This window comes from Lithobates pipiens, unplaced genomic scaffold (assembly GCF_037356315.1).
Source record: "Lithobates pipiens isolate NorthernLeopardFrog02 unplaced genomic scaffold, aLitPip1_a1.2 Scaffold_28, whole genome shotgun sequence".
Taxonomy (NCBI): domain Eukaryota; kingdom Metazoa; phylum Chordata; class Amphibia; order Anura; family Ranidae; genus Lithobates; species Lithobates pipiens.
In genome coordinates, this window is record NW_027507789.1 from 214042970 (window position 1) to 214059547 (window position 16578).

General features: G+C 45.7%; 1 protein-coding gene across 1 annotated transcript in view; it reads right to left on the reverse strand.

Moving 5' to 3' along the window:
* Positions 1–16578, reverse strand: part of RIPOR3 (RIPOR family member 3) — a 192757-nt gene that overhangs the window by 7325 nt on the left and 168854 nt on the right. Inside the window, exons 15-21 of the mRNA XM_077460523.1 lie at positions 16435–16573; positions 13913–14048; positions 11942–12103; positions 7984–8142; positions 4258–4460; positions 1670–1753; positions 730–820 (exon numbers count right to left, since the gene is read on the reverse strand). Coding sequence (XP_077316649.1) covers positions 730–820; positions 1670–1753; positions 4258–4460; positions 7984–8142; positions 11942–12103; positions 13913–14048; positions 16435–16573 — 974 coding nt within the window. The remainder of the gene's footprint in view (positions 1–729; positions 821–1669; positions 1754–4257; positions 4461–7983; positions 8143–11941; positions 12104–13912; positions 14049–16434; positions 16574–16578) is intronic.

The window sequence follows — 16578 nt, forward strand, 5'->3', positions numbered from 1 at the left end:
AAGATGCTCCAGTCGGCAATCGCACTCTGACATCGTCATGTATAATGCAGCACTAATAGTTGTACACTGTAGATGAGGGCAGCGAGGGCCCGTCCACAACCTGGAGTGTCAGAGCCTGCTGGAGTGTAGAGTTAGGCTCCTTTCACACTGTGAACCTCATGTGAATCGCACAGGAACCGCACCACATTCCAGTGCAATTCACATGCCATTCAGTGCGGTGTAATTTGACCCCATTCATTTTGAATTGGCTCAAATCGCAACAAAGAAGGGCATGCACCTTTTTTGAGCTGCACTGCAACCAGATTACATGGTTGTTTTGTACCATGCAGTCCAGTGTGATCGGGTGCAGGCAAACACTGCTTTTGGGGCGTCGTTAACGTTGTATTGACACCCGCTGCAGATCGCAAGTGCAGTGCAATTTGCATGCGGTGCGGGAAACACATATAGATCACAGTATTTCCCGCCCACATAAGGTTAGGTTCACACTTGCTCGCATGTGAGTCGGTGGTTGTGAGTGTGCGGAAATGGCAACTGTTTCCACAGCCAAATCACACTGCTCTGCAGAAATGCACAAGGTGGCCATTCATGTTTGAACAAACAGTTATATGGCTTTACTCTCCAGTATCTTTTAAAACAGGAAATGGTTTTGGGTGGAGCTGATGAAAGCAATTCCAGTATGGGTTTTTTAAGAACATCTCTTATCTCTCACGTTTGATTTTGTTGACTTACCGAAGGACACAATGGTCTCCCTGGCGGTGTTCCTGACTTCCTCCACTTCCGACTGACACAAACAGGCAATCTGGTCAATGCTGGCCGTCCCCTGCAAGGCACATAGTCGTCAGTAGCCCATACCAGACATCCGGTGTTATAAGACAGACTGCACATCTGAAGGACCATTCTACTATCCCAAACAACCAATGAGAGTCTTCAATTAATGTTTCACAATCATGCAGAATTAAAGAGAAAACTTGACTGGCTGACAGGAACATGCACAGCATTTCATCTAGATATTAAGTGACCTTGACCGACAAACGTAGGAAAAATTTCAGATGAGGGTGAAAGTTTGTTACAACAGCAATCACTTACTTCCATGATAGTTATGTGTATAGATCAGCCTGAATCCCTTCAATACAAGAAGTGACCACATGAGCTGCCAGACTCCAGAATAAAGGCATAAATAAGCTGTGAGGGCTTCTAAGAGTATCTGTATATGTTACTTCTGGGTGTAACTATTTCCTTTTCCCCTGCTGCACTCAGTGGTTCCTCCCATTGGTCTTTTATGACACTACAGGAAACAGTAGCCACATAGGTGCCAGCGGGTCAAACCACTGAGTGCAGCAGGGAAATGGGAATCTGACACTTCCAGAAGTGTTGGATTCTGAAGGATCTTCAGTTAGCGGTTCCTCTTTACTACAGCCGAGATCAATCGCAGATGTATGAAGCTAAGTATTTACATATTTTCTTTGCAGGGCATGTAGTTATTTTAGCCACAGAGTCACTTTAAGGTAATGACCAGGGACATCCCAACTTCCCTGGCCCCAACCCCCTTGGATTGATTCTCTGATGTCTTGCAAAGTATGCATGACACCTAGAGGTTAGCAATGACTCCACCCTATATGCGCAGCTCACCCAAGTGTTGCACCATGTGGTGGTATGGATGGGCACTTACATTGAGATGTTTGAGGGCCAGACAGGCAGATCTCTGAAGTTTGGGGTCTCTGTCAGATAAAAGTTCAGTGTAGTAAAGCAAAGCCTGGAGAAGGAAAAAAAGAAAAGTTGTTATATGTACAGTATATATGTTGTGTAATAATAACATAGGTTGTGTTGTAATATGAACGATCGAGGTGTCCACTGTGTGATCTGTCAGTAGATCAAAATACGTTTAGTGTCACATGGAGCGGTAAAACATGGTGTACCCCGACCCCCCCCCCCCCCCCCCCCCGGTAAACCATGGTGTCACTGACCATAACACCCCCCTGGTAAAAAATTGTGTTCCCCTCCCTCCATGGTAAAACATGTTGTCACCCCTACCCCACCCCCTTCCCTTTCCTACATGATGGCGTCATCAAGCAGGTATCACCCAGGTGAGGTCCTGCACCCCCCCCCAGCACTGAAGATTGCAGATCTAACCAGTCTCCTGGCATCAGTCACCCAAGATCCTCCACATGGGTAGAGCCTACAGAACCTATTGTGGTCAGGATGAATCTTCTTCGGTAAGCCAGGCACATATAATTACTTCATATAAAGCAATGTTTGGATTTGGGGTCTTGTTTGTAACTGGAACCCATTATAAATGAAGCTTTTTTTTTTGTATATTGTTGATAGAGTAGGGAAGAGTTTGGGTTTTAATTGCCATTTGTGACCTCACTGGGAAACTTTTACCTCACCAGGATAGGAGGATACAGTCAGCAATAAGAACCTAACAGAGATCTCTGTCTTACTTTGAGAGATTTACCTTTATGTACCTGTGACATGCATACATAAAAACAGGAAGCAATGGGAAATCTCTCCCATTAATAAAACCAGTTCTAACCCTTCCATACATTACATGTAAATGCTTTGCCTGGAGTTGGGATTTACCATACTTAGTGGACAATGAAGCTTGTCTTGTTAAATTATTATTATTCACAATTTATATAGAGTCAACAGTTTACGCAGCGCTTTACAATGTATAGGGGTGGACAACACAATTACAGTACAATACAAAAAGGTACAGGAGGGCCTGGCTCGTAGAGCTTACATTCTAAAGGGAGGGGGTGGTGGTACAAAAGGTAATAGCTGCAGAGAATGATTTGATGGGGGCGGCTCGGGGACAGTTGTTAGGTGGGTGTGGGATAGGCTTCCCTGAATAAATGAGTTTTCAGGGATCTCCTAAATGTGGCCAGGGTAGGGGCTGATCAGACAGACTAGGGCAGGGAGTTCCAGAGGATGGGAGAGGCTCTGGAGATGTCTTGAAGGCTAGCATGAGAGGAGGTAACAAGGGAGCAAGAAAGCTAGAAAGCAGGAGTTAAGTTGCAACATGACGTTAACCTCTCAGTATCTTATAGCAGAGAGGCTCTAGCAGTTGTTTTTAACTTGACAACCGTCTCTGAAAGTATTCTGTAACTTGGAAGAGAGCTCCAACTGTCTAACATGGCAGCAGGATCTAACCAGACAGTCTCTGTTACTGTTTACCGAAAACACGACCATCTCCTGTCCTATGTACCACTCTCTTGTAACAAGGCAGCTCTCTTTATAAGGGGCATACCTACAGGGGTCGCAGGGGTTGCAATTTGCGACCCGGCCACATGCTTCAGAAGGCCTATGTGGCCCCCCTGTACACCTGGATAGGAGGGACAGGAGGGGCGGTGGCATAGAGAAGAAACGATTCCCCTCCATTTTCCACTTGCAGCTGTTGAGAGCCTGCTTCTCCTTCTCTCCCTCATGCAGCGGTTGCAGGAGGAAAATGGAGGGGATTGACTCTTCTATATGCTACCCCTCCTATCCAGGTTCTGCTGTCCCCGAGCTCCTATGTGCTCTCCTGCTTCTATGTGTGCTCTCCAGGGCCCCCCCTCACAGCTCTGCCAGCTTACCCCCTCCCCTGCTGGCTGCTGCATGGGATGTATCAGGTTGGAGAGTGGGGAAGGAGCTGATAAATATTGTATGTAGTTTACAGGCCCCTTCCTTGACTGAAAAGGCAGAGTCAGCGATCTGTACCGAGTCACTAACTCTGTCCATTCATAACTGAAACATAGTAAACTGTGTTTACTATGCTTCAGTTTGTGAATGAATGGGAAATTCTGTACAGAGCTATTCCTGTCCATTTATTCTGTGCTGCTAAGGCTGCACAGATGGAGATTGAGGGCTGTGTAATCTTCTTTCTCTGTCTCAAAGATGAAACATCAGAGGTTTGTTTAGACCCCTGATACTTTACCAAATACAAAAAAAATAACATGATAAAAATAATAATAATGAAAAAACAAAAACAAAACACTGACACCAGTGGTGGAACTACCAGGGTTCCAAAGGTCGAACTTGCAACTGGGCCCTGGCATTCCACCACCGTGGGTGGGCAGAACATATGAAAGTGTTTCGCTGTGGGATTATAATAAAGGGTCCCACTGTGGAAGTAAAAGGCCCCAGGATCAATGGGAAGGGCCTCGGCTGGGGGTCAGATGGGCCCTTCATGGTTTCTTGCACTGGGGCCCTGAAGGTTCTAGTTTTGTAGCATGACAGCATAGCAGTCCCTTGTAACAAGGCAGCCCTCCCTGTTCTTACCTTTTGCTTGAAATGTTTGTTGGAAGATGCCCGGCAGAAGAAGCTGGCGGTGGTTTTGCATAGCTTGAGGTTTTCATCTAACTGGAAGGGGGCGACCAGCTTGAGGAACTGCGGCAGAGGCTGGAGACGAGAGATTTGCTTTGTCCTCAGTTTTTTTATCTTCTTGAGCCTCCCGGGAAGTTGCAGATCCCCTATCAGCATGACTGGAGGGGGAGAAGCATATAAATAAAGGCTTGTAAGTAAAATTGTTTAGGACAACCCATCCCAGCCAGACTACAGCAATCTTTCACATGCCATGGCTTCTTGTTTATATATTAGTTTATATATATAAATCTTTATTATCACTCTGGTGCTACCTGCATCCCTTTGTCACTGTTCGCTCAACTTTGTCCGCTGAACAGTGTTTCGGCGGACAGTCCGCTCGTGTGTGGGCTTTCAGCGGACAGTTTCAGCGGACAGTCTGCTGAACAAAGTTTTTCGGAAATTCCGAAAAACTGTCCGCTGAAACTTTGTTTCAGCGAACAGTCCCCTCGTGTGTAGGCTTGTTCGTCAAACTAAGTTCCGCGCATGCTCAGAAAGGATTTACACGCCGAAGTTTGCATTGCAGTGTATAGGACGTCGTTTTCTAGTCCCGTCGTACGTGCCGTTCACGTCATTGCGCACGGTTTCAGCGGACTGTTCGTTCGTCGTGTGTGGGCAAGTCCGTCCATGCTAATTTTGAGCGGACTGTCCGCTGAAACTGTTTGACGGACAAAGTTGAGCGAACAGTCCCCGCGTGTGTACGCGGCCTTACTGTGTGGCCTTCGCGACTCCATACACAGTGGTCTGTTTGGTGCTTACTCGAGCCAGTGTTCTTTAGATTCACTTTTAACAGTTTGGTTTGGTATATTTCTTTCAAACAAATTTACTCTTCTTCTGTGCTGTCCATTCTTTTTTATGTTTTTTTTACTTCCCCTCACCAGCAACCCCTAAATCAAATTTGCAGTCTCTGGCCATCTCATGTACCCCCTCTGTAGTCTCTGATCATCTCCTGTACCATCTCTGCAGTCTCTGACCATCTCATGGACCATCTCCTATAATAACTCTGCAGTCTCTGACCATCTTGTGTATCACCTCTGCAGTTCCTGATCATCTCCTGTACCACCTCTGCAGTTTCTGACCATTTACTGTACCACTTCTGCAGTCTCTGGCCATCTCCTGTGCCACCTCTGCATTCTCTGACCATATCCTGTAACACCTCTGCAGGCTCTGACCATGTCATGTACCACCTCTGCAGTCTATGACCCTCTCCTGTTGTAAGGATGCAGTCTCTGACTACCTGCAGCCCTTTGTCACTTACTGTGCGGCCTTCGCGACTCCGCATACAGTGGTCTGTTTTGGTGCTTACTCAAGCCAGTGAAGGAAAAGTGTTCTTAAAGCCGCGTACACATGGGCGGACTGTATGGCCTACTTAGTCCGTCATACAATCCGACGGACAGTCCGTCCTACTTTCGAATGAACGGACTTGACCACACACGGATGCACAAACAGTCCGTCGAAAGCTTGCGCGATGACGTGTACAGCACGTACGACGGGACTAGAAATAGGAAGTCCAATACACAGCAAAGCACCCTTCCGCCGTGTAAATCCTTTCTGAGCATGCGCCATTCTTAGTCCGTCGAACTAGCCTACTGACGAGCGGATTGTCCGCTGAAACCAAAGTACGACGGACAGAATTTCGAAAAATCCGAAATACTTAGTACGCCAGACTGCACGCTGAAAAAGTCAGCTGAAGCCCACACACGAGCGGACTGTCCGCTGAAATGTGTTTCGACGGACTAAGTAGGCCATACAGTCCGCCCGTGTGTACGCGGCCTTAGATTAGCTTTTAACAGTTTGGTTTGGTTTATTTCTTTAAAACGAATTTACTTTTATTCTGTGCTGTCCATCTTTTTCTATGTTTAGGTTTTGTTTTCTTTCCCTCTCCAGCAACCCCTATATCATGTTTGCAGGCTCTGACAATCTCCTGTACCACCTCTGCAGTCTCTGAACATCTCCTGTACCACCTCTGCAGTCTCTGAACATCTCCTGTACCACCTCTGCAGTCTCTGAACATCTCCTGTACCACCTCTGCAGTCTCTGAACATCTCCTGTACCACCTCTGCAGTCTCTGAACATCTCCTGTACCACCTCTGCAGTCTCTGACCATCTCCTGTACCACCTCTGCAGTCTCTGACCATCTCCTGCACCACTTCTACAGTCTCTATCCATCTCCTGTACCACCTCTGCATTCTCTGGCCATCTCCTGTACCACCTCTGCAGTCTCTGACCATCTCCTGTACCACCTCTGCAGTCTCTGACCATCTCCTGTACCACCTCTGCAGTCTCTGACCATCTCCCGTACCACCTCTGCAGTCTCTGACCATCTCCCGTACCACCTCTACAGTCTCTGACCATCTCCTGTACCACCTCTACAGTCTCTGACCATCTCCTGTACCACCTCTGCAGTCTCTGACCATCTCCTGTACCACCTCTACAGTCTCTGACCATCTCCTGTACCACCTCTGCAGTCTCTGACCATCTCCTGTACCACCTCTACAGTCTCTGACCATCTCCTGTACCACCTCTACAGTCTCTGACCATCTCCTGTACCACCTCTGCAGTCTCTGACCATCTCCTGTACCACCTCTACAGTCTCTGACCATCTCCTGTACCACCTCTACAGTCTCTGACCATCTCCTGTACCACCTCTGCAGTCTCTGACCATCTCCTGTACCACCTCTGCAGTCTCTGACCATCTCCTGTACCACCTCTACAGTCTCTGACCATCTCCTGTACCACCTCTACAGTCTCTGACCATCTCCTGTACCACCTCTGCAGTCTCTGACCATCTCCTGTACCACCTCTACAGTCTCTGACCATCTCCTGTACCACCATCTGCAGTTTCTGACCATCTGCTGTTGTATGTTTGCAGTGTATGACCATCTCCTTTTGCATGGCTGCAGTCTCTTAAAGCTTACCGTAGTAATATATTCACTGCACATTATGTGAAATCCACTTGGAAACGGTGTGGTCCACATACATATCAAGTAAGTTGACCACCGCTGGTATATCAGATACTCGGCCAAAAATTACTAAAACAGTAAGTTCATCTTTGCACAAAAAAGGTGAACTATCGCCAAATATCTTGGCCAGTCCTCTGGACCCCACTGCAGCCAGTGCTGCGATCTGTGAAAACTACAAAACACAGTCCCAGAGTGAATATCCATCATTTTACTTATAATGGCAAGCTTTCATTGGTCAACACAGCTACGTGACCATGCTGACCAATGAGACATGCATCTGAGGTGTCTTTATCTTGTAAAGCATCCCAGAAAATAGAATGGCTTTGAATTGGTTAGTGCGGTCACGTGGCGACACTCACTAATGAGCGCTTGCCACTGGAGGGATGGCTCGGAAATTTGGAAACAGTTCAACTTCTCATTTTTATGGAAACGTCAACTTACCCTTTCAATGACTTAATTCTAGTTCTAAACCACCTTGAACAACCCCACTCCTGTGACAGGGCCTCTTTATAGCCAACATCTGTGTGCAGTTAGCAACACAAATACTCCCCCCCCCCCCCCACTATCTTTTTAATGTGTAAGGGCCTTTCTAGCAATTGTACTTGATCCCCTCCTGGTTTTATGAGCTGGAAGCATGCCGCCCCAGCCGCCTTCTACAATATACAATAAGATGATTGTTTACCTTCCCTGGTGAGTGCGGCAAAGTGTTTCTCCAGATCCACTACATGGTATCGCCGAAGGTACCCATAGAAGAGAAAGATGGAGACAACATTCTCCGAAACCTCATTTGTAGTCAGGATCCCTCCAAAACTGAACATCTGCTCCAGTGTCCTCCGAAAAACTGCAGAGAAAACAGACATGTCACTTACAGTATAGTCTCTTCACCTGAAAGACAGATGCAGGGCGAGAGGCTATGCTACAGGTAAAGAGGGCCTGGCATGTTCACAGAGACTGCCTGTGTCTAGAAGTACAGTAAAGTATTCATACCCCTTGACATTTTCCACATTTTGTCACGTTACAGCCAAAAACGTAAATGTGTTTTATTGGTCTTTTATGTGATAGACCAACACAAAGTGGCACATAATTGTGAAGTGGAAGGAAAATGATAAATGTTTTAAGCATTTTGACACTTTGTAAAACCCCCTTTCACTGCAATTACAGCTGAAAGTCTTTTTGGGGATGCCTCTACCAGCTTTGCACATCTAGAGAGTGACATTTTTGTCCATTATTTATAAAATATCTCAAGCTCTGTCAGATTAGATGGAGAGCATCTGTGAACAGCAATCTTCAAGTCTTGCCACAGATTCTCAATTAGATTTAGGTCTGGACTTCCATTCTAACACATGAATATGCTTTGATCTAATCCATTCCATTGTAGCTCTGGCTGTATGTTTAGGGTCGTTGTCCTGCTGGAAGGTGAACCCCCGCCCCAAGTCTTTTACAGACTCTAACAGGTTTTCTTCTAAGATTGCCCTGTTTTTGGCTCCATCCATCCTCCCCTCAACCCTGACCGGCTTCAGAAAAGCATCTCCACAACATGATACTGCCACCATCATGTTTCAAGGTGGGGATGGTGTGTTCAGAGTGATGTGCAGTGTTAGTTTTCCGCCACACATAGAGTTTTGCTTTTAAGCCAAAAAGTTCAGTTTTGGTCTCATCTGACCAGAGCACCTTCTTCCACATGTTTGCTGTGTCCCCCACACGGCTTCTCGCAAACTGAAAGACTTCTTATGGCTTTCTTTCAACAATGGCATTCTTCTTGCCACTCTTCTATAAAGACCAGATTTGTGGAGTGCACAACTTATAGTTGTCCTGTGGACAGATTCTCCCACCTGAGCTGTGGATCTCTGCAGCTCCTCCAGAGTTACCATGGGCCTCTTGGCTGCTTCTCTGATGAATGCTCTCCTAACCCGGCCTGTCAGTTTAGGTGGACGGCCATGTCTTGGTAGGTTTGCAATTGTGCCATACTCTTTCCATTTACGGATGATGGATTGAACAAGTGCTCCGTGAGATGTTCAAAGCTTGGGATTTTTTATAACCTAACCTTCAGGTTTTGAAGAAGCACTGATGTCAGTGGGAAATTCACGTGAAACGCACGTGTCACCTCCTGGGTTCGGACACACTGTCTTTGTTGGCTGTTTATTGCTATTTTATAATAATAAAATCGTTGGAACGTTCCTGTGGTGTGCAACAGTTCTTTTATTCCTATAACCTAACCCTGCTTTAAACTTCTCCACAACTTTATCCCTGACCTGTCCGGTGTGTTCCTTGGCCTTCATGATGCGGTTTGTTCACTAAGGTTCCCTTAAAAAGCTCTGAGGGCTTTATAGAATAGCTGTAATTATACTAAGATTAAATTACACACAGATGGACTCTATTTACTAATTAGGTGACTTCTAAAGGCAAATGGTGCTACTAGATTTTAGTTAGGGGTATCAGAGTATAGGGGGCTGAATACAAATGCACACCACACTTTTTACATATTTATTTGTAAAAAAAAAATTGAAAACCAATTATCAAATTCCCTTCCACTTCACAATTATGTGCCGCTTTGTGTTGGTCTATCACATAAAATGCCAATAAAATACATTTATGTTTTTGGTTGTAACATGACAAAATGTTTCGAGGGGTATGAATACTTTTTCAAGGCGCTGAATGGGTGGATTCTGGCAAGGTATTGCTTAGGGACTCCGGCAGAGTCTCGCCCCTTCTGCTGCGATGTTCCAACAAAAATACTATTTAAAATTCCACAAGGATTTTGAATTGCATTTATTAAAGTTAGACAAGTCCTTCAGGACTTTTAGGGAACACTGGTTTGTCAGGGGATCCATGTCACCAGCTATAAATGAATGGTTTGGGTTGATTGCAATGGGTTAATCTGATACAGATCAGTGGTCTGCGCTGAATCTGGTACATGGAAGATTTGTTTACAGCCTGGAAAATATCAGCACACACGGCTCAGAGCGAAGCGTGCCGGGATCAGAGACTGTAGAGCTGTGTAATGGCTTTACCATGAACGGGGCACAGAGAAATCTGATAGCGCAAACACAGGAGGAAGAGATGTAAGTGGATAATGATTCCGACAGATCACTGCCTCCTTCCCCATCGTGGGCACGGCTCCCATTTCAGTCAAGCTAGCTCTATAACAGCCCATTTCAGCATCCGAGTCTGCCTAACACAGGAAGAGCGGTACGTGTAACGTGATCTGCCGGGAGAGGAACGGACGCTACAAGCCACATTTCCGCCTCCCCAGCGCCTGCAGACTCCATTATTCCAAGCCTCCGATATACAGAAACATTTCACTTCCCATTACAAGGCGTCCGCATGCTCCCGCCATACTCTGTGCTGGACGCAGGTTTGAGACGTCTACTCAAATTCCATTTGAAGGCTCATAAATTGCTCTGTTGTTGCTATCAATGGAATCTGACAGAGTATGTTGGGGATTTTAATGAGGTTTTATGGACCTTCAACCAACATAGATAGGGCTGTTTTTCTCTGTTCAGTCATTCTTATGAATGAAAAGTCTGAAATGTCTGTATGATTCAGAGGGCACCTGGAGTCTGCCAGTCCCTGCCACAATGGGGGTGATTTACTAAAACTGGGAGGGTACAAAACTGGTTCAGCTCTGCATAGAAACCAATCAGCTTCTAACTTCAGTTTGTTCAAATAAGCTATGGCAATAAAACCTGGAAGCTGGTTGGTTTTTATGAAAAGCTGCACCAGATTTTGCAATTTCCAGTTTAAGTAAACCAACCCCAATGAGACTGACTGCCTACCAGCTTCAAGGTGTGCTTAACAGCATCAAAAACAGTCCTGTTTTCTCCTAATTATGTGGCTCAAGTATTTGCGACCCTCACAACAAACAAGCTTTGCATAGCCAAAGTCAAAGCAAACAATTTGCTTTACCCCCCCCCCCCCCCCCTTTTGCAGCAGCTTATTCTTACTTCACCTTCACACTCCTGATTCAGAAAGACAGACAGGGCACTGATCATAGAGGTTTCCCCGGGACATCGGGACACAGTCCTCCGGTGCTGCTCTGCGCCTCTGACACTACTTACATACGGATGGGACGGCTACTGCCTGAGTTAGTTACATGCTGCAGACAGACAGAGGCATTGCCTGCATTACTGCATACAGTCGGCACTGCACCGAAAACGTACCTAGCATGGAGACTGGCAGGAGACAGAGAGTAGGGAAACCAGCCACTGAGCGTCCTAGGCGGCTGCCTAGTTGTATAGCCGGCCCTGCCTCTGGGTGCGGAAGTGTGGTCATGTGATAGGAGTCGTTTTTACCACTGTAACGCTGGTCTCCTGAATACGCTGGCCCTGGGTTTGTTTTGCAGCTTGAAAACGCCTATGCCACTTACAGCTCCTAAAAGCCTATGTGTGCATGGACACATAGAATAACACGGAGATGCGTTTTTAAGATGCAAAAAATAAATAAAAAATCCAACGCTGGTAAAAGCGACTGTAAAAATGCCCTGTGTTCATGAGGCTAAAGAGGCAGAGAAACGCTGCTAAATGCCCATTAACGCCAATGCAGAAAGCTACTAAAAGTGTGTTTTTTTTTCGTGATGCCGGTACAGTGTTTTCTAATGCCCTGTGTGCAAGAGGGCTCAGTGACGTTGGCCAGCATCTCACCTGCCTCCAGCTGTCCCGGGTGCTTCCCTTTGATTTTGGTCACAAACATTTTCTTGAGCCGGTTGAGGAAGGTCTCCGCTGAGCAGAACCAGAGGCACTCCGGCTGCGTACAGCTCTCCCACAGCTTCAGGAAATGACGGATCTTCTTGGTCTTGGGGAAGACTGCAGAGAGACAGCAAAGAAACCAAAAACTCACTCAGGGAATGTAATCTTCAAAGGGGTCAATTCACTAACATTTACCGCATGCGAGAAGGGCATCATGTTATTAATTTGCATAAATTATCGCATGCGGTAAATTAAGTCCAATTCACACACACACAAAAAATGATTATGCAGTATTAACCAAAAAAAAAAAGTATGAGTAAATACTGCATAAAAAGCTCTTAAAGTGATTATAAAGTCTTGCTTTTTTTTTTCGGTGAAAATAACAAACATGTTATACTTACCTGCTCTGTGCAGTGGATTTGCACAGAGCAGCCCAGATCCTCCTTTTCTCTGATCCCTCTTCAGCTCTCCTGGCCCTCCCTCCTGTTGAGCGTCCCCACAGCAAGCAGCTTGCTGTGAGGGCTAAGGATGAGCTCCGGCGTGTTCGCATACTCCACGTGCAGAGCCCGCCAGGAAGTCGCCACAGCGCTAATCACAGGCAGCGAGACACTGCCCAGATGCGCGGCTGCAGAGATCGGGCAATGTCTCACTGTCTGATTAGCGCAGCACTGTGTCAACTTCCTGGCAGGCTCTGCATGTGGACCATACGAACACGCCGGAGATCATCCCTAATGAGGGCACCCGAGCTGAGTCACATTCAGACATAGAGCCGTGGCCCAGCCCCATCCCCTTTCTGTTCTCATTGGCTGACTGACTTTGTATGAGCCAATGGCGCCGTGCTGTTGTCTCAGCCAAGGTAGGATAGGGGAGTCCTGGGCAGCAGAGACATTCCTACAACATCGCTGGATCTAAAGGGAACTCAGGTAAGTATTAGGGGGGCTGCTGCACACAGAAGGGTTTTTATCTTAATGCATAGAATGCATTTAGATAAGAAAAACCTTCTGCCTTACAAAAAGTCCAATTTCCAAAAGGACCAGAGAGTAAAAAAACATGCAATAATTACCCCAAGGGTTTTGTTGGTGGTATCACATGCGGTATTTGTCAAAAAACAGCCCGGGGGTTGGGGGACCCACAGATTGTTTTTTGACAAATAGCTGGATGCTAAGCAGTGAGCCAGGAAGTGGGCTGCCGCGTCTTTAACAACCGATCAGCTGTTAGCGGGCTTCCCTCCCCACAGCTGATTGTAAAAAAAAAAAGCAGACAATCAAAAAGTATGAAAAACAAACCACACCCCCCCCCCCCCAGTCCAGGCTTGATTGACGATGGATTTACATCGTGGGACACTATTTTTTTATTTTATTTTTCTTTAATAAAAGAATTGTCAAAAATGTACCTGCTACTCATACATTGGGGGGGGGGGGGGGGGGTCTTCCAGATTTGAATTAGCCCCCTACTGGCAAACCCCCAAAATCACCGGCCACGGTTGTGGGGATGAGGCCCTTGCCCCCATCAACAAGGTGCTTTGGAGTGGGGCTCCTTAGCAAACAGCTAAATGCGGTATATTACTATTATTAATGAATGCAGGAATTACCGCTAATCCAAACAAATACCACATTGGGTATTTAACTCCAAATTCTCAGTGAATTGAATACCTGCACAATTGTTGCCGTACGCAGTATTTTAGCGCATAATATTAGCCATTATTTAACTCTTAGTGAATTGGCCCCTTTGTATCAAAACACAGATATATTGAAATTAAAGGGAACAAGGCTAAAGAATAAGAAAATGAATGCAGCCGCCATGTCTAAGGACCGTTAAGATGCAATATCTGACAATTTTGTTTTGGGGTTTGGATACACTTTTGCCTGGAGAGAATCTTTAGGAGGTACACTGAGTATGTAAAAAGGAAGGGAGAGTCATACTTACTATCTTCAATAGACACCTTCTCCTCCGCCTTCTGGAAATAGATGATAGACAAATCTTCCAGGACTTCTCTCTGCCAGGACAGTTCTTCCACAAGATGGTTCTGAATGAGCCTTGCTGTGTTTCGGGACATCAGTTTCTGCAATAAACCATCAAGGATAGGACGTGAGAGGGTTAGAAACCCTGGCTGCATTTAGATTCACCCTCCAAATTTGTCCTGTCACAAGCGCTAAAAATCTAAAATGTCACAGGTGTCACCAGAACAGGAATAGAGGGGAAATCTTCTAATAGGGACATCTATTTAGTGACTACTGTCTAAGCTTGGTATATCCCTTGCTTCAGATATTTTAGCTTCCTTCCTGTTGTAACTTTGGGAATGTGAAAAGGATGAGGTCACCACAGATCTAAAGTAAGTTGAGTAAATCTTCACAGCAGATGACAAGAGGTCGGAAGAGAAGGCCAATGTTTCAGGCCTTCAATACTCACCTTTCACCAGGGCTTAAATGCTGGCAGGTCATAGACTAGTAACCCGAATAGGTATGTAACTTATCTTTTTAACTTGACTTAACTTTAACTTTTGATGTCCAGTATTCCCCTTATTAACTGCCAGAATTTAAACCCTGATGAAGGGAGAAAATTGCGCCCCCGAAACATGTTGCTTTCTCTTCTGAACTCTTGTCATGTGCAATAAAGATTAACTGGACTTATGTCAGTCACATTCCTGAAGACCAATTTGGGGACCTCGAAGGATACCTTAGCTGACAGAAAATGTTTGGACGTAAAATGCTACCTGTCATAATTTGGGTCCAGCACTCTACCAGCACACCTATTGTTTGAAAGGGACTTTGGGGAAGGAAGTAAAAGAAGATTTCCCCAATGGGACAAAAGCAGCAAAAAAACAAACAAAAAAAAACTGGCAGGGGATCTTACCCTTCCATACTCCATCTAAACGTTTTGGCTTAAGACATACACTATATTACCAAACGTATTGTGACGCCAGCCTTTACACGCACATGAACTTTAATGGCATCCCAGTCTTAGTCTGTATTGTTCAATATTGTTCATCTTTGGGATGAATTAAAATGGAGACTGAGCCAGGCCTCAGTGTCTGACCTCACAAATGCTCTTCTGGAAGAACGGTCAAACATTTCCATAGACACCCTCCTAAACCTTGTGGACGGCCTTCCCAGAAGAGTTGAAGCTGTTATAGATGCAAAGGGTGGGACAACTCAGTATTGAACCCTACGGACTAAGACTGGAATGCGATGATAGTTCATGTGTGTGTAAAGGCAGGCAGCCCAATACTTTAGGTAATATAGTGTATTTATGCGGCAGGTTTAATCTAATTGGTGGCTGTGAAAAACATCTTGCCACTGATATTTTTGGCATGGGTCTCACTGTAAGAGACAGTAGGACTTGCAGTGGGAGAACTCAAGAATTCCTTTCCCAGATCACAAGTCGGGAGTTCCTAGGGCTGTAAGATTACTGGTAATGCAGAGGTCTCCAAACTTTCTAAATAAAGGGCCAGTTTACGGTCCTTCAGACTCTGCGGGGGCTGGACTGTGGCCACTGGGGGTAGAAATTGTCCTGGAGTCAGTATCCAATCCTTGATTTTAAGGGGAGGAAACATGCTCCATTGTTGGTGTCAGTGGGAGGAATTGTGCCCCATTGTTGGTGTCAGTGGGAGGAATAGTGCCTCATTGTTGGTGTCAGTGAGAGGAATAGTGCCTTATTGTTGGTGTCAGTGGGAGGAACAGTGCCTCATTGTTGGTGTCAGTGGGAGGAACAGTGCCTCATTGTTGGTGTCAGTGGGAGGAACAGTGCCTCATTGTTGGTGTCAGTGGGAAGAATAGTTCCGCATCGTTTGTGTCAGTGGGAGGAATAGTGTCGTGTATCAATGGGAGGAATAGTGCTTCAGAGCCAGGTAAAGGCAAGCAAAGGGCCATGTCTGGCCTGCGTTTGGAGACCACTACACTACAGCACTGTCTGGATCAGAGGTCTCCAAACTTTTCAAAACAAGGACCACATCGTATATTTTACCAATATTCATGGGCCAAAAAAAGTTTTAATAAATTAACAAATCTGTTTTCCTTGGAGTTTTTTTATTTAATTCTTATGATCTGATTTAGAAGATAGAACAAACTTCAGTAAATAAAGCAAAGAAATCCCAAAAAAACCTGAGCCCACAGTTAAAAATCAGAGCCCTCTTATATTAGATTCCCCAAAATCGAGGGTCCCCAACAGAGTCTCTTATTACACCAGATGACTAGATAGAGTCTTGCAGTGGGCCTAATTAGTTTGGAGACCCCTGGTCTGGATGAAACAATGAAGACCAAGGAAACTTGTATACGGCAGAGCCTGATAGTCAATTTTGCATGGAGCGTGTCTTTATATCCTAGAATTGAACACATAACTTATTCGTTATAATCAACCAATAGCTCTGCCCTCTCTAAAACATAGTGGTGTCACTCAAACAACCTTCCCCCCCGAAACATCCAAAACTGCTTAGAGGAGAGGCCACCTACCTTCAGCAGTGCTTTACAGATCTCCAGGTGGATAGACAGAAGGTTGTCCAGGTCCTCATGTCCTGTGCTCTGTCCAGCGTGTTCCACTTCAGTGCTAGAAGAGGAGGACCGAACAGCAGACTCGTTGATGGTCCCGTTACTGGA